Genomic DNA, 27,650 nt, shown 5'->3' with positions numbered 1-27,650 from the left:
GAAAGCATTTGACAAGGTCCAACACCCATTCTTGATCAAAACTCTCAGCAAGATGGGAATGGAAGGAACCTTTCTCAATATAGATAAGACCATCTACCACAAGCCAGAGGCAAATATTGTTCTCAATGCAGAAAAACTGAAAGCCTTTCCTCTTAATTCTTACACAAGACAAGGCTGTCCTCTCTCACCACTCCTATTTAACATAGCACTGGAAGTACTCGCTAAAGCAATTAGGCATGAAAAAGATATCAAGGGAATCCAGATAGGAAAGGAAGAAGTCAAGTTCTCACTGTTCGCAGATGACATGATACTCTACTTAGAAAACCCCAAAGACTCTACCAAAAAGCTTCTAGAAACAATAGACTCATATAGCAAGGTGGCAGGCTACAAAATTAACACACAAAAATCAATGGCCTTTCTATACACCAATAGTAATAAGGAAGAAATGGACATTAAGAAAACAACCCCATTCACAATATTGCCACACAAACTCAAATATCTTGGAATCAACTTGACTAAAATGTGAAGGACCTATACAAAGAAAACTATAAAACTCTACTCCAAGAAATAAGAGAGGACACGCAAAAATGGAAGCACATACCCTGCTCATGGATTGGCAGGATTAACATCATTAATATGGCAATACTTCCCAAAGCATTGTACAGATTTAATGCGTTCCCCTTAAAGATACCCATGACATTCTTCAAAGAAGTGGATCAGGCACTTTTGAAATTTATTTGGAACAATAAACACCCTCGAATAGCTAAAGCAATCATTGGGAAAAAGAATATGGGAGGAATTACTTTCCCCAACTTTAAACTGTACTACAAAGCAATAGTTATCAAAACAGCATGGTATTGGAATAAAGACAGGCCCTCAGATCCGTGGAATAGGCTTGAATACTCAGAGAATGTTCCCCAAACATACAATCACCTAATTTTTGATAAAGGAGCAAGAAATTTTAAATGGAGCAAAGAAAGCCTCTTCAACAAGTGGTGTTGGCACAACTGGATAGCCACTTGCAAAAAATTTAACTTAGACCCCCAGCTAACATCATGTATGAAGGTAAAATCCATATGGATTAAAAACCTCGATATCAGACCCAAAACCATAAGATATATAGAACAACACATAGGTAAAACACTCCAGGACCTTGAGACTAAAGGCATTTCAAGGTGGAAACTGCACTCTCCAAGCAAGTGAAAGCAGAAATTAACAGATGGGAATATATTAAACTGAGAAGCTTCTGCACCTCAAAAGAAATAGCGTCCAGGAGACAAGAGCCCCCCACTGAGTGGGAGAAACTATTTACCCAATACCCATCAGATAAGGGGCTAATCTCTAAAATATACAAGGCACTGACAGAACTTTACAAGAAAAAAACATCTAATCCCATCAAAAAAATGGGGAGAAGAAATGGACAGACACTTTGACAAAGAAGAAATACAAATGGCCAAAAGACACATGAAAAAATGCTCCACATCACTAATCATCAGGGAGATGCAAATTAAAACAGCTATGAGGTTCCACCTCACACCCCAGAGATTGGCACACATCACAAAGAATGAGAAAAAGCAGTGTTGGACGGGGATGTGGAGAGAAAGGAACTCTTATCCACTGCTGGTGGGAATGCCGTCTAGTTCAACCTTGATGAAAAGCAATATGGAGATTCCTCCCAAAACTGAAAATCGAGCTCCCATACGACCCAGCTATACCACTCCTAGGAATATACCCTAGAAACACAAAAATGCAATACAAAAATTCTTTCTTTACACCTATATTCATTGCAGCACTATTTACCATAGCAAGACTCTGGAAACAGCCAAGATGCCCTTCAACAGACGGAGGGCTAAAGAAACTGTGGTACATATACACAATGGAATATTATGCAGCTGTCAGGAAAGATAAAGTCATGAAATTTTCCTATACATGGATGTACATGGAATCTATTATGCTGAGTGAAATATGTCAGAGAGAGAGAGAAAAACGCAAAATGGTCTCACTCATCTATGGGTTTTAAGAACAGTGAAAGATATTTTTGCAATAATAATTTTCAGGCACAAAAGAGAAAAAAGCTGGAAGTTACAGCTCACCTGATGAAGCTCACCGCAAACAGGGATGAGTTTAGTTAGAGAAATAACTACGTTTTGAACTATCCTAATAATGAGAATGTATGAGGGAAATAGAAAGCCTGTCTAGAGTACAGGCAGGGTTTGGGTCGGGAGGAGGGAGATTTTGGACATTAGTGATGGGAATGTTACACTGGTGATGGGTAGTGTTCTTTACATGAATGAAACCCAAATACAATCATATATGTAATAAAGTTGGTTAAATAAAAAAAAAAGACTATACTTTCAGGGATTATTTCTATAGTATGTTACTAAAGAAGTTTCTCTGATCATGTAGAGCACTCAAAAGTATCCTCTACTGAGAGTGAAGCCAGTTCTAGGTATTGCTTCTGCAACTGCTTTTGCCATTGATGATCATTTAATGGGAGAGAATGCAGTCTGAGTGGTTAAAAAAATTTTTTTGTGCCACAATTTATAGTTTATTCTGATTACGAATTACTTTTCTGGCATGTTCATCAAAGTTTTAGTTCTAGTGTTAGTCAATAATTATTAACAAAAAAGTATCACTGTTATATATATTAACATAACAATTATAATTATTATAATAGTATGAAAATGTTACGTATTGAAGGTCTTACCTGATTATTTTATAAATATACAATATTCTAGACCAATTTCTTTATAATAATCTCTAGAGGAAACTCTGAAACCTTTTTTTGGGAAGCTGAGTCAGGCATGTTCAATGCCTTATGCACTGTGCTATCTTTATGGTTCCCAATAAACTTTTGCCTATTTTTTTTTTTTATATATTTTATGGAAGGGGGCATATCTACTTGTGCTCAGGCACTATTCCCTGCTTCTTGCTCTGGAAGATTGCTCTGGCAGGATATGGAGGACCATATGGTGCTGGGGTTGAATTCAGATGTCCTTCATACTAATTATAAACTCTAGCATTTTGAGGTATTTCCCTGGTCTGTTGATTTATTTCTTTACAGACACAACAAACATACTTTCTTTTTTGTAGTTTGTTATTATAACAGTTCTTGATAGTAGTATTTTGTTCCCTTGTGTATAACATTTTCTTAGGTTTTATTACCTTGTCTTATTACATTTAAATGATTCCTTGAGAGGATAGGATGCTTGACTTACATGTGGCTCACCCAAGTTTGATCCCCATAATATATGGGGAGGCATATGGTCACCTGAATCCCATCAAGCTGAGTACAGAGCCAGGGTAAGTCCTAAGCACCACCAGGAATGACAGTCCCTCCACAAGAAAAGACTCCTAGGGATACTTTTTGCCACCTGTAAGGATAGAATTAATTTTCTTCAGAAAGGATTTTCATTTTATTATTTCAGTTTGGGACCTCCTTAATAAAGTTGTGCTGGCACTGCAGTTTGTGTTTCTTGCCATCTGGTGGATTCATTAATAGTGCTCTACTTTGTCAGGTGAAGCTGAACTAAAGTGTAATATGAAACTTTGGCAACAATGAGTATTTCTGTTGGTACAGTCTGTCCACAGGCATCAAAGTGGAAGCAACTGGTTGTAAGTGGCAGTATAATTGCTTTAAACAAGAGCTCAGATTTAACACAAGAATTCCTGTCATCTACTCACTTCCTTCCCTTTATTCCTTTCCTGGTATTGAACTTATTTTAAATCAAGACCATATCTTATATTCTCTCGTGGAACTCCTAAGTCCTCAACTCATGAAAATTGATTAATAAAAATTTGGCTACATGAAGGGCATTTAACAGAGATAATACAGCAATTAGGGCACTTGCCTCACATGTAACTCTCCTAGGTTCAGTCCCCTGACATCACTTAAGGTACCCTGAACCCCACAAGGAACAGAGAGATAGGAGTAATACCCTGAGCATTGCTGATATAACTCAAAGATCCAAATAAAACAAAGCATTATTTCTAAATGAATGTTTAGTTGTCATACTTTATTGATTTGTTTTTATTCTTTATTTTGTTGGCCAATTAAAATAACTACTTGTATTATGTGTCATTTCTAATGGGGTATGTACTTTCAATGGGAACTTTCAATGTAATTTCAATGGTCAATTATACTTATACATATAAGCATAATTTTATAAAATGCAAAGCTAAATCGTTTTCTGACTTTACTAAATCTACTAAAGGTAAAAATTCCATGATCTTATAAAAGTTTTTGTTGTAGCTTTGATTGGCAGAAAAGTAAAGAAGGAAGGAAGGAAGGAAGGAAGGAAGGAAGGAAGGAAGGAAGGAAGGAAGGAAGGAAGGAAGGAAGGAAGGAAGGAAAAGAAAAACGGGAAAGAGGAAAGGAGGAAGGGAGAAAAGGAGGGAAGAAGGGAGGGAGGGAAGGAGAAAGGAAGGAATGGAAGGAGGCAGGGAGGAAAGACCTTATTCACAGAGAAATTTGTCTTACTTAAAGATGTGAAAGTGACTGTGGTAGCCATACTTTTGAGCACAGTTTCAAATGTATTTAAATATCTTGATTATAAATTAAATCCAGACTCAACTAATATATTATTTTATATTTTTGTTGATTAAAAATTTCTTAAAACACTAAAAAGTAAAGTATTTAAAAATTTTTAAAGTAAAAAGAAAGAACGCTGGACCAACAGTCCAAGAGGTAGGCCTTGCATGTGGCCTACCAGCATTCAATTCCTGGCATCCCATATGGTCCCATATCTCTCCAGGAGCAATTCCTGTGTGAAGAGCCAGTAGTTAGTCCCAAGCACTGCAGGAAATGGCTCAATATCCTCATGCCACCAAAGAAAAAAAGAAAATCTAAAATGTCTGCATTTATTTATTCTTAGCTATGTCTTTAAATGTATTTTTAAATGTATTTTCCCCAAATCAGGTCCAAAAACCAGATGGCCTTACTCATTTGTGATATATAATTAGGAACAGAACCAAAAATTGATAGTATTAAATGATGACAAGCCCTTGGCTTTGATTACAAAAATGAAATTATTTACAATGGGAGCGAGTTCTGGGAGAAAGAGACAGACTAGAGGTGACCAGGCACAATAGTGGAGGGTCTTGGGCACTTGCTGGTGATGGAGTGCAGTAACTGTGTACCCTGAGATAATAAATATCAACACTTTTGTAACCATGTTTCCTAAACTATGATTTAAAAAATAAATTATATTCCTTAAAATACATTCTGCATGAGTTATTTTTTTTCTTCTGTGGCTGCTTCTTGTACTAATAGGATTGGGCAACCCTGGAGTCATTTGCTCTTAATTACATTTATATTTAAAGTTCGGGAATCTTCTTGTCAAATATATATTAGTACACAAGATTTCTCTCCTGTCTTGAATTATTATGTCTGTTTTTAATATTTCTAATTGGATCCCAGTACATACATATGCATATACATATACATGTGTATATACAGTTATATATATCATGCATCTGTATATGTTTTCTCTGCTTATAAATTGCTGTAAACCCAATCTGTCACTCATATGCTTGGATCTATTTTTTCTTTATAAATTCATCTGAGGTATTTTATTCCTGTGTAAAATAAAGGCTCTCATTCTGCAGTGAGTGGGGTTCCATAGCAGTAGACCTCTCTCATAAAGGTCAGGTAGAAACACTCTAGCCTCCCATCCTTAGTGATGTATGTTGAACCAGAAGTTATTTCTAGGGTAGGTTGTTGTTTTCATCCTGCACATGACAATGAGTACCCTATTTATTTGAGTATACCGCGCATAATTTTCTACCCCAAAAAATCAAAGTTTGGGTGCACGTTATAAACGAGGGCTGGGGTGGAGGGCAGTGGTGGCCAGTCCAATGAGGCCGCAGGCGAATTTTGAGTTTGCACTGTGCCTTTTCCGGGTTGCAGCTGCGTACTGTACCTAAGGGCGAAGAAACACACACACGCACACATGCTCTGGCAGAAATGTGTCATCTGGGACAAGCTGGCCAGGGAACAAAGGAGGGCTACAATGCTTAGTGTGAAACAAAATTTTATACCGATTTTTAATCGAAAATTAGGGGGGGTGTTATACATGGGCGTGCATCATACTCGAATAAATACGGTATATAGATGTCCCTGCAGGTAGAAGAGATCTATCTGATGGGACTCCAATAGCATTTGTACTTGTCACCCACGATTTTGTAGCATTGAGTCTGGAAATGACAAATGATTTATTTCTGTAGTCCCAATAAACCAGCACTCCATTTTCATGGTGAAGGTGCTGATTTGTGGGACTGAATCATCAGAGATGTGAAAGAAATGCCTTTTTTTTTAGTCTGCATTCATTGCACTGTGCTGCCACATATCCTGTAGGGATATGCAGATACCACCCTCCTCCCCACCCTCATGCTTGCAGCATAGACCTAGACTCTGAGTGACAGAGAAGATCATCGAAATCTATATTGCATGTTGCCCTGTCAACTAGAATCTGTCTTAAGATCATATGCATCAGTTCAGAATAGATAAATGCAATTTTTTTTTCATCTTTTCCCTCTGTGGTGCTGTTGATTTGACTAGGGGTCCACTGCAGGCTTGGTTGTGAAGCTCACACAATTGGTGGACATCACACACTTCAGTGTTCATTGTTCTTCTTGCACATGTTGTCAATAAGGGAATCACTTTGTTTCACTGTGCTTGTGCACATTCCAGCCCTAGTACTCTCCAAGGGTCCCTGTGATACTCACACATGTGCTAGCTGCGGTATACACTTTCAGCTGTGGTGCACTCACATTTTCAGTTGTGGTGTAGCTGATTGTGTGTTGGAGATCACATACATCAGCAGCATCAAGGGTTCCACACAGCAGAACTGTGACTGTGTTCACCACACATACATGAAATGTGCAGGGATTACTTGCAAAGCAGTAGCTTCCCCCACTGAACCATCTCCCAGGTCCTTGCCTTGCAAAGACCTTCTTAAATTCAGGGCAAACATATCAAAGACATTTTCAATCTGATTTACTCTGTTATTAAAATTTTTTTTAAGATTTAGAAAGTAATATAAGCCCATTATGGTTAAACATGAAGATACAATGATGGGCTCATAAATGAATAATTGCCTTTTACTTTAGCAGCTTGAAGTGCTGGTAGAGGCCTTTGGATTGGTCCTCAGAAGGCAATATGAGTCCAATCCAAAGGCCTCTACCATCACCCTGTTCAGGCACTAGTTGTTGAATGGTGGGTTGTGTGTTCCACAATCCCCAAAAAGGGAGAGGGATTCCCATGCTCCCTGTTCGTGTAGGACAAGAGAAGCAGATCTGGCAGCAACTCTGACACAGGAAATAATCCACACACTGTTGGGAAGATATTACAGACCAGAAACTCACATCTCAAGCTGTACACCCACAAGCCAGTCATTCCACTATGTGGAACCATGATCCAAGAAGTCAGCTGCCCCTCCAGGCTGCCTGAGTAGCTTTTAATGGGAAAAAATAAAGCCAACCCAAGAAGAGGAGAAAAAGCCAGATGAGGAGGCAATGGGGAAACATCTTTTTAACAGGAAAAAGAAAGGAACCAATTGAGACATGTTAGAAGGCAATATGAGGACCAATCAAAGGCTTCTACCAACATTGAATTATATATTCACTATGTAAAACTGTTAGTATTTTTCATGTTTTTATTCAGAAATAGTTGTAGATAAATATGTATAATACATATATATGACCTTAAATAAAGAGAATGTCTAGAAACTATTTTCTCTTGGTCTTATCAGGCTAATAATAGGTCTTAGAAGTCTATTTCAGTCACCTATTTTTTTAATTTTTTTCTTTATTTAAACATCTTCATTACATATATGATTATGATTAGGTTTTAGTCATGTAAAGAACACCCCCATCACCAGTGCAACATTCCCACCACCAATGTCCCAAATCTCCCTCCATTCCACCCCACCCCCACCTGTACTCCAGACAGGCTTTCCAGTTCCCTCATTCATTCACATGATTATGGTAGTTCTCTGTGTAGTTATTTCTATAACTGCACTCACCACACTTTATGGTGAGTTTCATGAAATGAGCTGGAAGTTCCAGCCCTCCTCTCATTGTCTCTGAGGATTGTTGCAAAAATGACTTTTATTTTTCTTAAAACCTATAGATGAGTGAGACTATTCTGCGTCTCACTCTCTACCTCTGACTAATTTCATTCAGCATGATACATTCCATGTACATCCATGTATAGGAAAATTTCATGACTTCATTTATCCTGACAGCTGCATAATATTCCATTGTGTATATGTATCACAGTTTCTTTAGCCATTCATCTCTTGAAGGGCATGTTGGTTGTTTCCAGAGCCTGGCTATTGTAAATAGTGCTGCAATAAACATAAATGTAAGGAAGGGGTTTTTGTATTGTACTCTTGTGTTCTTAGGGTATATCCCTAGGAGTGGAATAGCTGTGTTGAAATTGAGCTCAATTTCCAGATTTAGGAGGAATCTCCATATCGCTTTCCATAGAGGTTGGACTAGATGGCATTCCCACCAGCAGTGGATAAGAGTTCCATTCTCTCCACATCCCTACCAGCACTGATTGTTTTCATTCTTTCTGATGTTCAACTATCTCTGTGGTGTGAGGTGGTATCTCATCATTATTTTGATTTGCATCTTCCTGATGATTAGTGACGAGGAGCATTTTTTCATGTGCCTCTTGGCCATTAATATTTCTTTTTTATCAAAGTGTCTGTTCATTTCTTCTCATTTTTTAATGGGATTAGATGTTTTTTTCTTCTAAAGTTCTGTCAGTGCCCATATATTTTGGATATTAGCCCCTTATCTGATGGGTATTGGGTGAATAATTTCTCCCACTCGGTGAGTGACTCTTGTATGCTGGACACTTTCTTTTGAGGTGCAGAAGCTTCTCAGTTTAATGCATTCCCATCTGTTGATCTCAGCTTTCACTTGTTTGGGTAGTGCAGTTTCCTCTTTGAATAGGCCTTTATTTATTTTTATTTGAACAACTTTATAACATACATGATTGTGTTTGGGATTCAGTCATGAAAAGAAACACCACCCATCACCAGCGCAACATTCCCATCACCAATGTCCAAAATCTCCCTCCTCCTCACCCAACCCCCCCTGTACTCTAGACAGGCTTTCTATTTCCCTCGTACATTCTCATTATTAGGATAGTTCAAAACGTAGTTATTTCTCTAACTAAACTCATCCCTGTTTGTGGTGAGCTTCATGAGGTGAGTTGTAACTTCCAGCTCTTTTCTCTTTTGTGCCTGAAAATTATTATTGCAAGAATGTCTTTCACTTTCCTTAAAACCCATAGGTGAGTGAGATCCTTCTGTCTCTCTCTCTCTCTCTCTCTCTCTCTCTCTCTCTCTCTCTCTCTGACTTATTTCACTCAGCATAATAGATTCCATGTACATTCATGTATAGGAAAATCTCATTACTTCATCTCTCTTGACAGCTGCATAATATTCCATTGTGTTTATGTACTACAGTTTCTTTAGCCATTCATCTGTTGAAGGGTATCTTGGCTGTTTCCAGAGTCTTGCTATGGTAAATAGTGCTGCAATGAATATAGGTGTAAGGAAGGAATTTTTGTATTGTATCTTTGTGTTCCTAGGGTATATTCTTAGGAGTGGTATAACTGGGTCATATGGGAGCTCGAATTAGAGTTTTTGGAGGAATCTCCATATTGCTTTCCATAAAGGTTGAACTAGACGGCATTCCCACCAGCAGTGGATAAGAGTTCCTTTCTCTCCACATCCCAGCCAACACTGCTTTTCTCATTTTTTGTGATGTGTGCCAATCTGTGGGGTGTGAAGTGGTACCTCATAGTTGTTTTGATTTGCATCTCCCTGATGATTAGTGATGTGGAGCATTTTTTCATGTGTCTTTTGGCCATTTGTATTTCTTCTTTATCAAAGTGTCTGTTCATTACTTCTCCCCATTTTTTTGATGGGATTAGATGTTTTTTTTTTTCTTGTAAATTTTTGTCAGTGCCTTGTACATATTGGAGATTAACCCCGTATCTGATGAGTATTGGGAGAATAGTTTCTCCCACTCAGTGGGGGGCTCTTGTATCCTGGGCGCTATTTCTTCTAAGGTGCAGAGGCTTCTCAGTTTAATATATTCCCATCTATTAATCTCTGCTTTCACTTCCTTGGAGAGTGCAGTTTCCTCTTTGAAAAAGCCTTTAGTCTCAATGTCCTAGAGTGTTTTACTTACCTGTTGCTCTGTATATCTTATGGTTTCGAGTCTTATAGTGAGATCTTTCATCCACTTGGATTTAAACTTTGTACATGATGTTAGCTGGGGGTCGAAGTTAAATTTTTTGCAAGTGGCTAGCCAGTTGTGCCAACACCACTTGTTGAAGTGGCTTTCTTTGCTCCATTTAGGATTTCTTGCTCCTTTATCAAAAATTAGGTGATTGTATGTCTGGGGAACATTCTCTGAGTATTCAAGCCTATTCCACTGATTGGAGGGCCTGTCTTTATTCCAATACCATGCTGTTTTGATAACTTTTGCTCTGTATTACAGTTTAAAGTTGGGGAAAGTAATTCCTCCCATTTTCTTTTTCCCAATGATTAATTTAGCTATTCTAGTGTGTTTATTGTTCCAAATGAATTTCAAAAGTGCCTTGATCCACTTCTTTGAAGAATGTCATGGGTATCTTTAGAGGGATCGCATTAAATCTGTACAATGCCTTGGGGAGTATTGACATTTTAATGATGTTAGTCCTGCCAATTCATGAGCAGCGTATATGCTTCCATTTCCGCATGTCTTCTCTTATTTCTTGGAGCAGAGTTTATAGTTCTTTGTATAGGTCCTTCACATTTTTAGTCAAGTTGATTACAAGATATTTGAGTTTGTGTGGTAATATTGTGAATGGGGTTTTTTTTGGGGGGGGGAATTTGTTTTCTTAAGGTCAATTTCTTACTTATTTCTATTAGTGTATAAAAAGACCATTGATTTTTGTGTGTTAATTTTGTAGCCTGCCACCTTGCTATATGAGTCTATTGTTTCTAGAACCCTTTTTTTTCTTAGAGACTTTAGGGTTTTCTAAGTAGAGTATCATATCATCTGCAAACAGCGAGAGCTTGGCATCTTCCTTTCCTATCTGGATTCCCTTGATATCTTTTTCTTGCCTTATCGCTATAGCAGGTACTTCTAGTGCTATGTTAAATAGGAGTGGTGAGTGAGGACAGCCTTGTCTTATGCCAGAATTTAGAGGATAGGCTTTCAGTTTTTCTCCATTGAGGACAATATTTGCCTCTGGCTTGTGGTAGATGGCCTTAAATATATTGAGAAAGGTTCGTTCCATTCCGATCTTGCTGAGAGTTTTGATCAAGAATGGGTGTTGGACCTTATCAAATGCTCTTTCTGCATCTACTGTTATGATCATGTGATTTTAATTTTTCTTGTTGTTGATGTTGTGTATGATGTTGATAGATTTACGGATGTTAAACCAGCCTTGCATTCCTGGGATGAAACCTACTTGATCATAATGGATGATCTTCCTAATGAGGCATTGAATCCTATTTGCCAGGATTTTGTTGAGGATCTTTGCATCTGTATTTATCAGCTATATTGGTCTGTAATTTTCTTTTTTGGTTTAGGTATCAAAGTGATGTTGGCTTCATAAAAGCTATTTGGAAGTGTTCCTATTTTTTCGATTTCATGAAAGAGTCTTGCCAGGATTGGTAGAAGTTCCTCTTGAAAGGTTTGAAAGAATTCATTAGTAAATCCATCTGGACCTGGGCTTTTGTTTTTGGGCAGACATTTGATTACTGTCTTAATTTCCTCAATAGTGATGGGTGTGTTTAGATATGCTTCATCATCTTCATTCAACCGTGGAAGATTATAAGAGTCCAAGAATTTATCCATTTCTTCCAGGTTTTCATTTTTAGTGACATAGAGTTTCTCAAAGTAGTCTCTGATTACCCTTTGGATCTCTACCATATCAGTAGTGATCTCTCCTTTTTCATTCCTAATACGAGTTACCAAGTTTCTCTCTCTCTATCTTTCTTTCTTAGTTTTGCCAGTGGTCTATCAATCTTGTTTATTTTTTCAAAGAACCAACTTCTGCTTTCGTTGATCTTTCAGATTGTTTTTTGGGTTTCCACTTCATTGATTTCTGCTCTCAGCTTTGTTATTTCCTTCTGTCTCCCTATTTTTGGGTCCTGGGAGGGGTCTTGGAAAAGTTAGATAAGGCTGGGACCGAGGGAATTCGGCCCTTTTGGCCATTTTCTTTGGCCCTGAAGATGGCTGAAGTGAGTTAAGACGCAGGGCTAGCCATGAATGGCTGAATGCTTGAAAGTTATGAGTAGGCCACACACATGTGGTGGATAGGGCATGAATAAAGTTGTTGCTTCCTGAGGCCTGCCTGTGAGTGAGTGATTTCGCGTTTCACCTGGGCCTGGAACCCGCCGGCTAGATGGGGGATGAAGCCACGTGGCTGGGGCCTAAGCACAAAGGCCTCCATCCATCGCCATCCAGCCACATTGTTAATTATTTCATGCAACAGTGCACAACTGCGAAGCGAAGCAGATTGGTGTGCTCCTCTGGCTCCACTCTTTCTGGGCTTGTAAGCTCATCTCTAGGGAATGCTCCAGGGAAGGCGAGCGGTCCACAGAATAGCCAAGGCCAGAATAAAATCAGGCTGAAAATGGAGCACAGCACAGAAGACAGGCACATAGGGTTGCTGGCATCTGAGTTTAGTGGAGTTCATGGATTCCCCTTTCTGGGCGTGTAAGCTCACCTCCAGGAAAGGCTCCTGGGAAGGCGATAGGACTGCAGATGAGCCACACACAGGATGAAATCAAGCTGAAAATGGAGAACAGTACAGAAGACAGGCAGATAGGGGTGCTGGCATCTGAGTTCCAGCGGAGTTCAGGGGCTTTCTCTTTCTGGGCATGTAAGCTTATCTCCAGGGAAGGCTTCAGGAAGATGAGCCATCTGCAGATGAGCCGCACACAGGATGAAATCAGGCTGAAAATGGAGCATAGCACAGAAGACAGGCAGATAGGGGTGCTGGCATTTGAGTTACAGCAGAGTTCATAGGCTTAAACTTCCTCTGAAGACGGTTTAGTCTCAATGTCATAGAGTGTTTTACCAACGTGTTGTCCTATATACCTTATGGTATCAGGTCTGATATCAAGGTCTTTAATCCATTTGAATTTTACCATCATATATGATATTAACTGGGGGTCTATGTTCGCTTTTTTGCAAGTGGCTAACCAGTTCTGCCAGCACCACTTGTTTAAAAGATTTTCCCTGCTCCACTTATGATTTCTTACTACTTTGTCAAAAATTAGGTAATTGTATGTCTAGGGGACAATGTCTGAGAACTCAAGCCTATTCCACTGATCTGAAGGTCTGTCTTTACTCCAATACCATGCTGTTTTGATAACTATTGCTTTGTAGTACAGTTTAGAGTTGGGGAAAGTAATGCCTCCCATTATTCTTTTCCCTAGAAGTGCTTTAGCAATTCGAGGGTGTTTATTGTTCCAGATGAAATTCATAAGTGTTTGATCAACTTCTTTGAAGAATGTCATGTGTATGTTTAAGGGGATCGCATTTAAATCTGTATAGTGCTTTGGGGAGTATTGCCATTTTAATTATGTTAATCCTGCCAATCCAAGAGCAGGGTATGTGTTTCCATTTCCCTGTGTCCTCTCTTATTTCTTGGAGCAGGGCTTTACAGTTTTTTTTTGTTTTTTTTTGTTTTTTTTTGTTTTTTTTTTTGGTATAGGTCCTTCACGTCTTTGGTCAAGTTTACTCCAAGATATTGGAGTTTGTGTGGCACTATTGTGATGGGATTGCCTTCTTGACTTCCTTCTCTTCCTTATCATTATTGATGTATAAAAAGGCCATTGATATCTGTGTGTTAATATTGTAGCCTGCCACCTTGCTATATGAGTCTATTGTTTCTAGAAGCTTTTTGGTACAGTCTTTAGGATTTTCTAAGTAGAGTATCATGTCGTCTGCAAACAATGAGAGCTTGACTTCTTCCTTTCCTATCTGGATTCCCTTCATATCTTTTTCTTGCCTGAATGCTACAGTAAGAAATTCCAGTACTATGTTGAAGAGGAGTGGTGAGAGCGGACAGCCTTGTCTTGTACCAGAATTTAGAGGAAAGGCTTTTAGTTTTTGTCCATTGAGGATAATATTCGCCATTGGCTTGTGGTAAATGGCTTCAACTAAATTGAGAAATGCTCCTTCCATTCCCATCTTGCTGAGAGTTTTGATCAAGAATGGGTGTTGGACCTTATCAAATACTTTCTCGAATCTATTGATATGATCATGTGAATTTTATTTTACTTCTTGTTGATGTTGTGTATGATGTTGATAGATTTACGGATGTTAAACCAGCCTTGCATTCCTGGGATGAAACCTACTTGGTTTTAGTGTATGATCTTCTTGATGATGCATTGGATCCTATTTGCCAGGATTTTGTTGAACATAATTGTATCAGCACTCATCAGGGATATTGGTCTGTAATTTTCTTTTTTTGGCAGCATCTCTGTCTGCTTTTGGTATCAAGGTGATGTTGGCTTCATAAAAGCTGTTTGGGAGTATTCCCGTTTTTTCAATTTCATGGAAGAGCCTGGCTAGGATTGGTAGTAGCTCCTCTGGAAAGATTTGAAAAAATTCATTAGGAAAACCATCTGGGCCTGGGCTTTTCTTTTGGGGCAGATGTTTGATTACAGTTTCAATTTCCTCAGTAGTGATGGGGGTGTTTAGATATGCTACATCCTCCTTACTTAAATGTGGAAGGTTATAAGTGTCCAAGAAGTTTTCCATTTCTTCTAGGTTCTCATGTTTAGCAGCATAAAGTTTCTCAATGTAGTCTCTGATTACCCTTTGGATCTCTGCAATATCTGTCGTGATTTCATTTCTAATACAGGTGATCAGATTTCTCTCTCTCTCTCTCACTCTCTTTTTGTGAGTTTTTTCAAATGTCTATCAATCTTGTTTATTTTTTCAAAGAACCAACTTCTGCTTTTGTTGATCTTTCCGGTTGTTTTTTGGTTTTCCACTTCATTGAGTTCTGCTTTCAGCTTTGTTATTTCCTTCTTTCTCCCCACTTTTGGTTCCTTTTGTTGATCATTTTTTAATTTTTTGAGCTGCATCGTTAAGTTGTTCAGGTATGCCCTTTCTTCCTTCCTGATGTTTGCTAGTTGAGCTATAAATTTTCCTCTCAGGACCGCTTTTGCTATGCCCCATAGATTCTGGCAGTTTGTGTCTTCATTATCATTTGTTTCCAGAAAACTTTTGATTTCCTTTTTGATTTCATCTCAAACCCACTGGTTGTTCAGTAGCAGGGTGTCTAATTTCCAATTGTTAAAGTTTTTCTTCTGTGTGGCTTTGTAGTTCACATCTAATTTTAGAGCCTTGTGGTCAGCATAGGTAGCCTGCAAGATTTCAATACGCTTGATTTTAGTGGAGGTATGACTTATGTGTCAGCATGTAGTCTATTCTGGAGAATGTCCCATGTACATTGGAGAAGAATGTGTATCCAGGTTTTCTGGGATGGAGTGTCCTATATATATCTACTAGTCCTCTTTCTTCTATTTCTTGTTTTTACGGCTAGTATGTTTTTGTTGGGTTTCAGTCTGGTTGACCTATCAAGTGTTGATAGGGCCAAGTTGAGGTCTCCCACAATGATTGTGTTATTATTGATTTCTTCTTTCAGATTTGTCAGTAATTGTATTAGATAATTTGCTGGTCTCTCATTGGGTGCATCTATGTTTAATAGTCTGATTTCTTCCTGTTGCACATATCCCTTGATTAGTACATAGTGTCCATCTTTGTCCCTTACCACTTTTCTAAGTATAAATTTGGTGTCATCAGATATTAATATGGCCACCCCAGCTTTTTTGAGAGTGTTGTTTGCTTGGATGATTTTCCTCCAGCCTTTGATTTTGAGTCTATGTTTGTTCTGACTATTCAGATGTGTTTCTTGTAGGCAGCAGATGGTTGGATTCATCTTTTTGAGCATTTTGCCACTCTGTGTCTTTTAATTGGTGAATTTAGTCCACTGACATTGAGGGAGATGATTGTCATAGGATTTAATGTCATCTTTGTAGATAAGTTTGCTGTGTTTGTTAGTCTCTCTTGTCTTAGAGTAGACCTGTCAGTTTTTCCTTTAAGGCTCATTTATCGTCTGTGAAGTTTCTGAGCTGCCGTTTATCCATGAAGTTATGTATTCTTCCTTCAAACCTGAACATGAGTCGGGCTGGGTGCAGTATTCTCGGTGAGGCATTCATTTCATTCAGTCTTGTCACAATATCCCACCACTGCCTTCTGGCCTTGAGAGTTTCTTGTGACATGTCTGCGGTAAGTCTTAGGGATGCTCCTTTGAATGTAATTTCCCTTTTTGATCTTGCTGCTTTCAGTATTCTATCTCTATCTGTGGGATTTGTCATTGTAATGAGGATGTGTCTTGGGGTGTTTTTCTTTGGGTCTCTTTTAGCTGGTACTCTTCGGGCATGCAGGATTTGATTGCATTTGGTCTTTAACTCTGGGAGTATCTCTTTGATGATGTCTTTGACAGTTGATTCTTCCTGGAGATCTTCTACCTGGGTCTCTGGAACCTTAATGATTCTTATGTTGTTTCTGTTGAGTTTATCAAACACTTCTATTTTCATCTGTTCGCATTCCTGGAGTACTTTTTCCGTTGCCTGTTCATTTGTTTTAAGGTTCTTCTCCAATTTCTTCTGTTGTGTTGAGTTTTTTTGCATCACATCTTTCAGTACTCCGATTCTCTCCTCAGCTGCTGATACCCTGCTGGTGAGGCCATCCATTGAGGTTTTCAGTTGAGCTACCGTGTTTTTCAGATCTGTTATTTCAGTTTGGAGTTTTCTAATTTCTGTCTTTGTGTTCTGTTCAGATCAATCTATGCTTTCTTTGAGTTCTTCAAACATCTTCCATATTGCTTTCTTAAGTTCCTTATAGGAGAGGTTAATCAATTTGTTGGATTTATCAGGTCATCCGAGTTTTCATCTTCATTCTCTGTGCATGGTGTTTGCCTGCGAGGTTTCCCCATTGTCATGCTTGTAGTGTGGTTTTTCCTGCGTGTTTTGTTGGGGTTTATTGGTTAGAAAGAGTGTGCGGCTGCAAAGCAAAGGCACTCTTTTGCTGCCTTAATTGACATTTTTTGGGGTGCACTCCCTAGGCCTCTGAGGAGTCCTTCCAGGATTCAGAAACACAGGCAGACAGGCACAGGCAGGAGAAGTTTCCTTTGAAGTCCTCAGAGTGAACAAAGTCACAGCAGGGCGGAGCCTCACAGGCCAGAGAGTTCAGCTCATTGGACAGAGGGCCCCACAGCCAGAATTTCTCACTGGGCAGCTTCAAAATGCAGTTTTTTTGGGGGGTGCACTTCCTAGGTTTCTGTGGAGACCTTCAGGGATTCAGAAATACAGGCAGACAGAGTCATATATCTTTTATTTTATATATAATTTTTTGTTTGGGGGGCCACATTTAGTGATGCACAGTGGTTATTTCTCATTCTGTGCTCAGAGATAGCTTCTAGCCCACTTTGGGGACTATACGGATGCCAGGGGTAGAACCTTCGTCAGTCCCAAGATCCACCATGTGTAAGGCAAATGCCCTAATGCTGTGTTATCACTTTGGTCCCATCTATCTTATTTTTTAATGGCTACATAAATGTCTTATAATTTAATCTTATTTATTTTTATTAGACATTTAGGTTGTCCCGAATAGTCTGCTCCAATCTCTGCTCTCAAAATATTTGCTATTACAGATATTTTCTATTTTAGGATAAATATTCTCCTAAACATTTCTTTGCAGATAAGCTCCTGATTTTCAGCAGAAAAATGAGCCATGAATATAGCCTACCTGCTGTCTTTCATTCTCAAGTAATTAATGCCTTTCAGCCCAAAAGAGGCTTGTGCATGCTCTGCCCATTTGTTTTTTAGCCTCTTTTTCATAATGCATCTTGTAATCAGAAAAAAACAAACAAACAAACAAAACATCTCAGCATTGATAAGAGCCGCAGACATAGCGGTGGCCAGGAGTGGTAAAGCATCTGTTTGCCTTGCTGTGGCTAGGAGAGGATGGATCACACGGTTCAATCCCCCAGCATCCCATATGGTCCCCCAAGCCAGAAGCGATTTCTGAGCGCTTAGTCAGGAGTAACCACTGAGCACCAGCGTGTGTGGCCCCAAAAGAACAAAACAAAATAAAAAGAGCTGCAAGTAATTTTTAAGTTCAAGTCCCAGTACTAGGAAGTTCTAAAATCTACTCTGGCTTCTAAATGAAATAACCTAGTTATTATTCTGGGAGGAACATATTCACTGGATCTTGTTCAGAATTTAAGCGCTTCCAGTATAAAGGGCTTGTCGAATGCAGGGTGCAGAAATGCAGTTTGGACTTTGCCAAAATCTAGGCCTGATGTACTGAAACTTGCTCTTGTCTCTTTTGCTTCCAGTGAAGTACATGCGAGAAGCCACACCCTATGTGAAAAAAGGCTCCCCAGTGTCCGAGATTGGGTGGGAAACTCCTCCACCTGAGTCACCTCGGTTAGGGGCCAGCTCCTCGGATCCCCTGTCTACACAGTCCTTCTCCTTCCATAGAGACCGGAAAAACATCCCCCTCAAGATGTGCTTCGTAACAAGGAGTCTGGCCTTGGCTGACCCTGAGAACAGGTAAAGTGGCCAGAGTTCGCCTCTAGGTCTCAGCAACTCTTTAACTTTGGAAATGGAAGCATTTTCCTGGTCTATGGTCAGTCTGAACACGCTCAATGATTTCTAGAGCATAACCTACAGAGAGAGTCTGTGTGCTCAGAGCAGGACTCTCCCTCTTGCTCTTCTATCTTTCTTCCTTCTTTGTTTTTTTGTAATTCTCATGAAAAAAGTCTACAGAAAGAGCTCTAGTTCTGTAAGAGTGAAAAACTTGGAGTTGGGATATGAAGTGTCTTCCATGGTCTGGCATTGCCAGTTTATGTTTTAGATTATGATTTTGCTATTACATTGCCCAATTATTACCCTAAGCAAGTTTTTCTGACTCAAAAGGTCAATTTTGTCATTTATAAAATGGGAATGTTTGCAATGGAGACCTTGTTGTGTTGTGAGAATTAAATGAGGAAATCTTTGTGAAATTCTCAGTGTGAGAAAATCTTTCATGAAGATAAACTACTTTTTAATTATTATTAGCTACTAATAATCAAACCAGCTTCTTTAGCTGGCCCTAAGTAACCTTAACTGTGCAAATTTGTCAGGGTTACATGTGAGGAGCCAATTTTTGCTCTGTATCTCTTTTATAATTAGATGGGAAGGGAGAGTGATAAGCTCAGTGGTAGAGTCCATGTCCTGTAAGAATAAGGCTTCAGGTTTGATCCCTGCCACCACCCACATTCCAATTATAATCCTCATAAAAGTGCTATTTGTGATCCCAGTCCTAACAAAGTATGTCATTCTAGTCCTAACCAAGTATATGCAAGCACCATGACTAAAGCATATGACCCCAGTCATTGCAGCAATTGAAGGAAGGGGATATTGTTTTTGCATGTGTTTTTTGGGCCACACCCTGTGACATTCAGGGGTGACTCTTGGCTATGCACTTAGAAATTGCACCTGGTTTGGGGGACCATATGGGATGCTGGGGAATTGAACCTCGATCTGTACTAGGTCAGCCATGTGCAAGGCAAACTCCCTACCACTGCTCCACTGCTCAAGCCCTGGAAGGGATCATTTTTAAAAGGAGAAAGAGCAGGCCATGCTTGGTGAATCATTTTCCCCCAAGTCAGAACCTGCCTCTCATGCTACAGAATAGAACTCACCATGTCTATAGCAATTATAAGAAATCTTGCCAAGATGGTCAAATTTGGAGTCCCTTTAATCTAGAGATCTTATTTTAATGCATCAGAACAGAAAATGTGTCTTTGAAAGAGATGAGCGATGACTCCAGCCAGCAAATGGGGACCCTGAGTGACCTTGACATGCACATTAAAATGCTAAAAATAAGAGCATTTCTACTGGCCTGATTCATTCCATGTGTGGGACAGCTGCAGCCCACCCCAAATAGGAAGTATTTGGCTCTTCTCTGAGCTGCTGATGGGGAGAGGCCCACGGGAATAGAGGCAGGGAGAAAGTGGCCTCCTTGGCTTGCAGCTCAGTGCTTGTTTTCTTCTCCTCTCAGTAGTTTCATGCTAAGTAAATGAGAAGAGTCCTGACTCAGCCAGCTGTGCCACTCTACCCACTCCTCACCCTCCTCCCATGTTAGTTTTATATCAGCACATGCAATGACATTGGGCATGCGAGTCAGCAGATATGATAAAAGATGCCTCTAAGAATGCTGATGGGAAAGAGGATGAATTGCACCCAATCTATTCTCACTCCATATCATTTCATTTCTTCTCAGTTTCTACCCATTTCTTCCTCCTGCAGGTGATGTCTGGTTACTCTTAAGTTTTCTCTTCCTCAAACTCTTCCCCACTTAATCAAGTAAGACCATTTTTCTAACAATTTGAGGTCTACAGTTTTCCATCTGATGAGATCATGATGTGTCAAATGTGTCTGTCTTGTGTTAGGCATTATGTTAACTGCTTCAGTTTGCTTCATGCAAACTGGCAGCCCCCAGCTGAAGATAATTTTTTTTGTTTGTTTTATAAAAGGTCTTTCTAGTGTTTTAAAGTAATTTGAATTTGTTGCCATATTAAAATAATCAGGAAATTTTATGTCAGGCAGTCAAAATGTTACTCTTATAGAAAAATTAGAAGATCTGATAATATTATTTGGTTTGTGTTGCTGCAGGCAGGTGTTTTATCTATAAAAGTCCAAGAAATGTTATTCCTGGTAAGAAAATGGGGGCCAGCGAGGTGGCGCTAGAGGTAAGGTGTAAGGTGTAAGGTGTCTGCCTTGCAAGTGCTAGCCAAGGATCAGGACTGCAGTTTGATCCCCCAGCGTCCCATATGGTTCCCCCAAGCCAGGGGCAATTTCTGAGCGCTTAACCAGGAGTAACCCCTGAGCATCAAACAGCTGTGGCCCGAAAAACCAAAAAAAAAAAAAAAAGAAAGAAAATGAAGTACTTGTTGTTCAAGTTCATGCCCAAACCTTTCTACTTCTTGACTAGTTCCTGAAGTCATAACTCTGCTTAGTTCTCTTAAAAGTCTGGTTCTTCAGTATGGAATTTTCACTAACTCTTTGGATTATAAAAACTATTATGTAAACTGTATGGTGCAAACATCATATTGCTAATATATGGTTGAGTTGGTCTTCAAATTTATACCTTTATGGGATTGAGTATATGAATTTAGCAATAACATCAAAAGCAGATGTGAAAATGGGGGATATTGCAGAAGCATTGGGAAGAGAGTTCTAGGGCTTCTTCAAAGAAGATTGTATGTTGTAACTTCTTTGCACTCCATTATGTTTTATAAACTGTTAACTTTTAAATATTTTTATACAATCACAGTGAAATTGCAAAGTTATTCAGGATTGGGTTTCAGCATATACATTTCAACACCAACCCCTTTACCAATGTCTTCTTCTCTCCACCAATGGCCTTCTAAACCCTGGCACTTTATTATTTTTTAAAAGAATATTATGGGAAACATCAGGCTTTAGTCCACATAACAGAAGTTTCATTCTATGGGTCAGCTGGCACTGAGAAAATGTGAGATATTGGTGTTTTCAGTCCACACTGGTGAATGAGTGAGGCTTTTTCAGGCATATATGGGAGAATTTGTTTGGTTTGTAGGGTGAGAATTAACAGGGCTGGACTGAGAGAGAGGCTTCAGGAAATAATTTTAGTTCAAATAGTTTCTACTTGTTAATATTAGGAGACTGATGAAGATTTTACACTCATTAAGGAAAAAGATTAAAGAAAAAAGGGCCAACATATAATACAATGAATACATTACTTACTTTCCATGTGGCTGATCCTGGTTTGTCCCCTGGACTCTGTATGGTCCCCCAAACACCACACTATCAGGAGTGATCTCAGAATACTGAGCCAGTAATAAACTCTTACCACAACTAGGTTAATCCCAACACCCACCCACCCCCAAAATAAAGAAAACATATTTCATGGTATTTCATGTGGTACAAAGCATAATGCAGAGTTTAATAGACAGGTAAGAGCATCTAGAGTTAATGATACAGGCCCAAAATACAAAGCTCAATTCTGTTAAATAGAAGAAACATAACTGACAAAATGATTTTAGAGGGGCAAATGATCAAAGCATTTAAGAAAGTCAAGAGCAGGGGCTGTCGTGATAGCACAGCAGTAGGGCATTTTTCTTGCATGTGGCTGACCCAGGATGGACCTCAGTTCTATTGCAGAGTCCCATATTATCCCCCCCAAGTCACGAGTGATTTGTGAGCACATGTCCAGGAATAACCCAAATGGGTGTGACCCCAAAACCAAAAAAAGAAGAAGAAGAAGAAGAGAAACAAAGACATCAATTTTGAGAGAGTACGATGCAAACCAACCAGAAAGCACGCCACAAGTCCAGGCAGGTTTATACTAAAAACGAGCACTCACAAAAACATTCAACAGTTCCGAAGACACAGTGAGTAATAGCAGCAAACTTAGAGCAGGAACTGCGAGATAGAAGTAGACAAGACACACTAACATTGGACAATCTAGGGTATTCCTCTCCCTTCAAGATAGGGCTAGTGGACAAAATAAATAGGGCTCTAATAGACCCAGAAGACATAATTGACCAGGAAGATGGAAATACACTGCAAACTCTTTAATATATAACTTGTTTCTTTTCTTTTCTTTTCTTTTCTTTTCTTTTCTTTTCTTTTCTTTCTTCTTTCTTTCTTTCTTTCTTTCTTTCTTTCTTTCTTTCTTTCTTTCTCTCTCTCTCTCTCTTTCTTTCTTTCTTTCTTTCTTTCTTTCTCTCTTTCTTTCTTTCTTTCTTTTTTTTTTTTGAGAAAGAAGGAGAAAGGGAATCTTTAGACTTTGGAAATAGCTGGACCCAACTTGGAATCTTGATCCCCTTACAGATGTTGGTTAGTGAATCTCAGTAATCCTAACAACAATTTTAGTAAGTACTCGCCTCTATTTCATGAATAATGAAATTGGGTACAGAAAAGAGAGTTGTAACAAATGATCTTTCTGAGCTGCCACACCAGGCCTCACTGGCACTAATTCCAATTTCTTAATCATAATACCCCCATTGCCTCTGATTTTTGCACCTGTATAAAAAGTTCACCTGAACTATATGCACATGGCCAGGAGTTAATAGTCTCCTGCATGCTAAAACCTGAGAATAGATGACAAATATCATGACTGGTGACATACAGCAACTTAGAGTTTGCATTAAATATGCTAATGTTCAACTTCTAAAATAGAAACAGTTATAGAACAGCAGGCATGTTTGCTGTTCTTTCTGTGGAAAAGGTCGCTCAGCAGGCTCTGAATCCACAAACACATGTCCCTGCTAGTGGTTGTCAATAATTACAGCACTTTGTGTATATTCCACCTCTCAAATATCTCGTGTTTTTCCAGCAGCACTTCTTCCTAGCCTTATCCCACCCACCCACAAGGTCTATATACAGCCACCCTTCTTTCCTACTGGATGCTTACCTCCTCTTTTGGAGCAGGCACACCTGATGACGCTCAGGGGTTACTCCTGACTACACACTCAGAAATCGCTCCTGGCTTGGGGGTCCATAGAGGATGCCAGAGGATCGAACTGCAGTTCATCCTAGGTTAGTGCATGCAAGGCAAGCACTCTACCACTTGCACCACCACTCCGGCCCCTGCTTACACCTTTCTAATCCTGCTCTTTCTCCCTAAACTCAATTGACCAAAAGAAGTGTGAAATATTCACATTGAATCTACATCCTTAGATAGTTCCTCATCACCTCCATTAATACAAAGACTCTCGTGTATGGGATAAAACCAGGACCTTCTTAAACTTCTCTGACAGGCCTTGTCCTCCTGCACTGTCCATTCAGCTCCAGTAATGCTTTACCAGTTCAGTGTTCATCTGACAGCATGACAATATGCTGGTCTCTTAGAGCTTCAGGTGAACCACGGGACCACTGTATTTTATGTCAATTCATCTTTTTTATTTGATTAGATTTTATTTTAATAATTCATTTTAAAATATCTAATTTAATTAATATTTTTTAAATTGAAAATATTGTAGCAATGAGCTGTAATTTTGTTCCTATAAGGAGCTCATAAGTAATGTTCAGTAAATCAGGATGGGGTGCCGGAGTGATAGCACAGCAGTAGGGTGTTTGCCTTGCACATGGCTGACTCGGGACGGACCCTAGAGTGATACCTGGCTTCCCATATGGTCCCTGAGCCTGCCAGGAGCAATTTCTGAGTGCAGATTCAGGAAGGAGTAACCCCTGAACACTGCTGGGTGTGACCCAAAAACAAAATCAGAAAAAGAAAAGAAAGAAAGAAAATCAATAGGGCCCTTCTGGAAATTGTGGGCCAATAAGGCTAGCAGGTCAGTACCAGGATCCTAGGATGTGGTATTCTTTAAACCATGCTGTGCCAAGCATTCCCCAAATCACTACAGGAACAGACAGTGATTGGGGCTTCCAAAATTGCATTGATGATGCTTGAGGAATCATGAGGTTCCAGAGATTGAACGAAGGTTGGCCATATGCAAAACTTGAGCCTTTACCCAGTATTTTAAAATTATTTATTTTAGACATTTTTCCATATTTCTTAAAATTTTTAAATATTTTAAATTTTAGACATAATTTACAATACTGTTAACAGTAGAGTTTCATGAAAATAACATTTCAATGCCACATTGCCTCAATGTATCCTCTTCCCTCTACTATCATCCCAGTAGCCTCTTTCTTTACAATATTTTTATAACTACAATATTATAATCTAAGTTGCCAAAGGAATAAATAAAGGCATTATACATTTTATATGCATATATATATGTATGTATTTGGGGGGGGTCACACCCAGAGACACTCAGGGATTACTCCTGGCTCTGCACTCATAACTCACTCCTGGCAGACGTGGAGGACCATATATGATACCAGGAATTGAACCTGGGTCTATCTTGTGTTGGCCACATACAAGGCAAATGCCCTACCACTGTGCTATATCTCAAGCCCATCACATATTTATATTTTTAATTCTACAATTGGAAAATTATAGAAATATTTATATGTATATGTTGTGTATAAATTTTCTGTATTACAAATGTTAAACATCTTAATATTATTGTATATATTTATAATCATATTTATATGTTTAAATATGTATATATGCATATGCAAATATAAATGATTTGGCCTCTAAAAGGAGAATATTTGGCATTTATGATATATGGAATAACCATATAGGGCATTGTTAAGGGAAATAAGTTGAAAATAATACGTGGCTGTGCCTTTATTCACTCTGAGGTCTTCAAAGGAAACTTCTCCTACCTGTGCATCTCTGCCGTGTTTCTGAATCCCTGAAGTTCTCCTCAGAGGCCTAGGGAGTGCACCCCCAAAAAAACTGCATATTGAAGCTGCCCAGTGAGTAAATTCTGGCTGTGGGGTCGCCGTCCAATAAGCTGAGCTCTCTGGCCTGCGGAGGCTCTACCCTGCTGTGCCTTTCTTCACTCTGAGGACTTCAAGGGAAACTTCTCCTGCCTGTGCCTGTCTGCCTGTGTTTCTGAATACCGGAAGGACTCCTCAGAGGCCTAGGGAGTGCACCCCAAAAAAATGTCAACTAGAGGCAGCAGAAGAGTGCCTACGCTTTGCAACTGCACACTTTTTCTAACCAATGAACCCCACCACAACATGCAGGAAAAACCACACTACAAGCGTGACAATGGGGAAACCTCGCAGGCAAACACCATGCACAGAGAATGAAGATGAAAGCTCAGATGATCTAATAAATTGCAACTAATTGATTAAACTCTCCTATAAGGAACTTAAGAAAGCAATATGGAAGATATTTGAAGAACGCAAAGAAAGCATAGATCGATCTGCACAGAACACAAAGACAGAAATCAGAAAACTCCAAACTGAAATAACAGATCTGAAAAACACGGTAGCTCAATTGAAAACCTCAATGGATGGCCTCACCAGCAGGGTATCAGCAGCTGAGGAGAGAATCGGAGTACTGAAAGATGTGATGCAGAAAAACTCAACACAACAGAAGAAATTGGAGAAGAACCTTAAAAAAATGAACAAGCAATGGAAAAAGTACTCCAGGAATGCGAACAGATGAAAATAGAAGTGTTTGATAAACTCAACAGAAACAACATAAGAATCATTGGGGTCCCAGAAACACAGGTAGAAGATCTCCAGGAAGAATCAACTGTCAAAGACATCATCAAAGAGATACTCCCAGAGTTAAAGACCAAATGCAATCAAATCCTGCATGCCCGAAGAGTACCAGCTGAAAGAGACCCAAAGAAAAACACCCCAAGACACATCCTCGTTACAATGACAAATCCCACAGATAGAGATAGAATACTGAAAGCAGCAAGATCAAAAAGGGAAATTACATTCAAAGGAGCATCCCTAAGACTTACCGCAGACATGTCACAAGAAACTCTCAAGGCCAGAAGGCAGAGGTGGGATATTGTGACAAGACTGAATGAAATGAATGCCTCACCGAGAATACTGCACCCAGCCCGACTCATATTCAGGTTTGAAGGAAGAATACATAACTTCATGGATAAACGGCAGCTCAGAAACTTCACAGACGATATATGAGCCTTAAAGGAAAAACTGACAGGTCTACTCTAAGACAAGAGAGACCAACAAACACAGCAAACTTATCTACAAAGATGACATTAAATCCTATGACAATCATCTCCCTCAATATCAGTGGACTAAATTCACCAATTAAAAGACACAGAGTGGCAAAATGCTCAAAAAGATGAATCCAACCATCTGTTGCCTACAAAAAACACATCTGAATAGTCAGAACAAACATAGACTCAAAATCAAAGGCTGAATCATCCAAGCAAACAACACCCTCAAAAAAGCTGGGGTGGCCATATTAATATCTGATGACACCAACTTTATACTTAGAAAAGTGGTAAGGGACAAAGATGGACACTATGTAATAATCAAGGGATATGTGCAACAGGAAGAAATCAGACTATTAAACATAGATGCACCCAATGAGAGACCAGCAAATTACCTAATACAATTACTGACAAATCTGAAAGAAGAAATCAATAATAACACAATCATTGTGGGAGACCTCAACTTGGCCCTATCAACACTTGATAGGTCAACCAGACTGAAACCCAACAAAAACATACTAGCCGTAAAAACGAGTAATGGAAGAAAGAGGACTAGTATATATATGACACTCAATCCCAGAAAACCTGGATACACATTCTTCTCCAATGTACATGGGACATTCTCCAGAATAGACTACATGCTGACACATAAGTCATACCTCCACTAAAATCAAGCGTATTGAAATCTTGCAGGCTACCTATGCTGACCACAAGGCTCTAAAATTAGATGTGAACTACAAAGCCACACAGAAGAAAAACTTTAACAATTGGAAATTAGACACCCTGCTACTGAACAACCAGTGGGTTTGAGATGAAATCAAAAAGGAAATCAAAAGTTTTCTGGAAACAAATGATAATGAAGACACAAACTGCCAGAATCTATGGGGCATAGCAAAAGCGGTCCTGAGAGGAAAATTTATAGCTCAACTAGCAAACATCAGGAAGGAAGAAAGGG

At 39.2% G+C, this 27,650-nt stretch overlaps 1 protein-coding gene and 1 pseudogene across 1 annotated transcript in view; both read left to right on the top strand.

The window, feature by feature from the left end:
- SNTB1 (syntrophin beta 1) overlaps positions 1-27,650 on the top strand; it is a 332,866-nt gene that overhangs the window by 147,925 nt on the left and 157,291 nt on the right. The window contains exon 2 of the mRNA XM_049773430.1: positions 18,440-18,656. Within this exon, the coding sequence (XP_049629387.1) occupies positions 18,440-18,656 (217 nt within the window). The remainder of the gene's footprint in view (positions 1-18,439; positions 18,657-27,650) is intronic.
- On the top strand, positions 2,343-2,511 carry LOC126010393 (uncharacterized; annotated as a pseudogene).

Source organism: Suncus etruscus, chromosome 5, assembly GCF_024139225.1.
Source record: "Suncus etruscus isolate mSunEtr1 chromosome 5, mSunEtr1.pri.cur, whole genome shotgun sequence".
Lineage (NCBI taxonomy): Eukaryota > Metazoa > Chordata > Mammalia > Eulipotyphla > Soricidae > Suncus > Suncus etruscus.
Note: the sequence above shows the minus strand (reverse complement) of the source record. Positions and strands in the feature narration are given on the sequence as shown.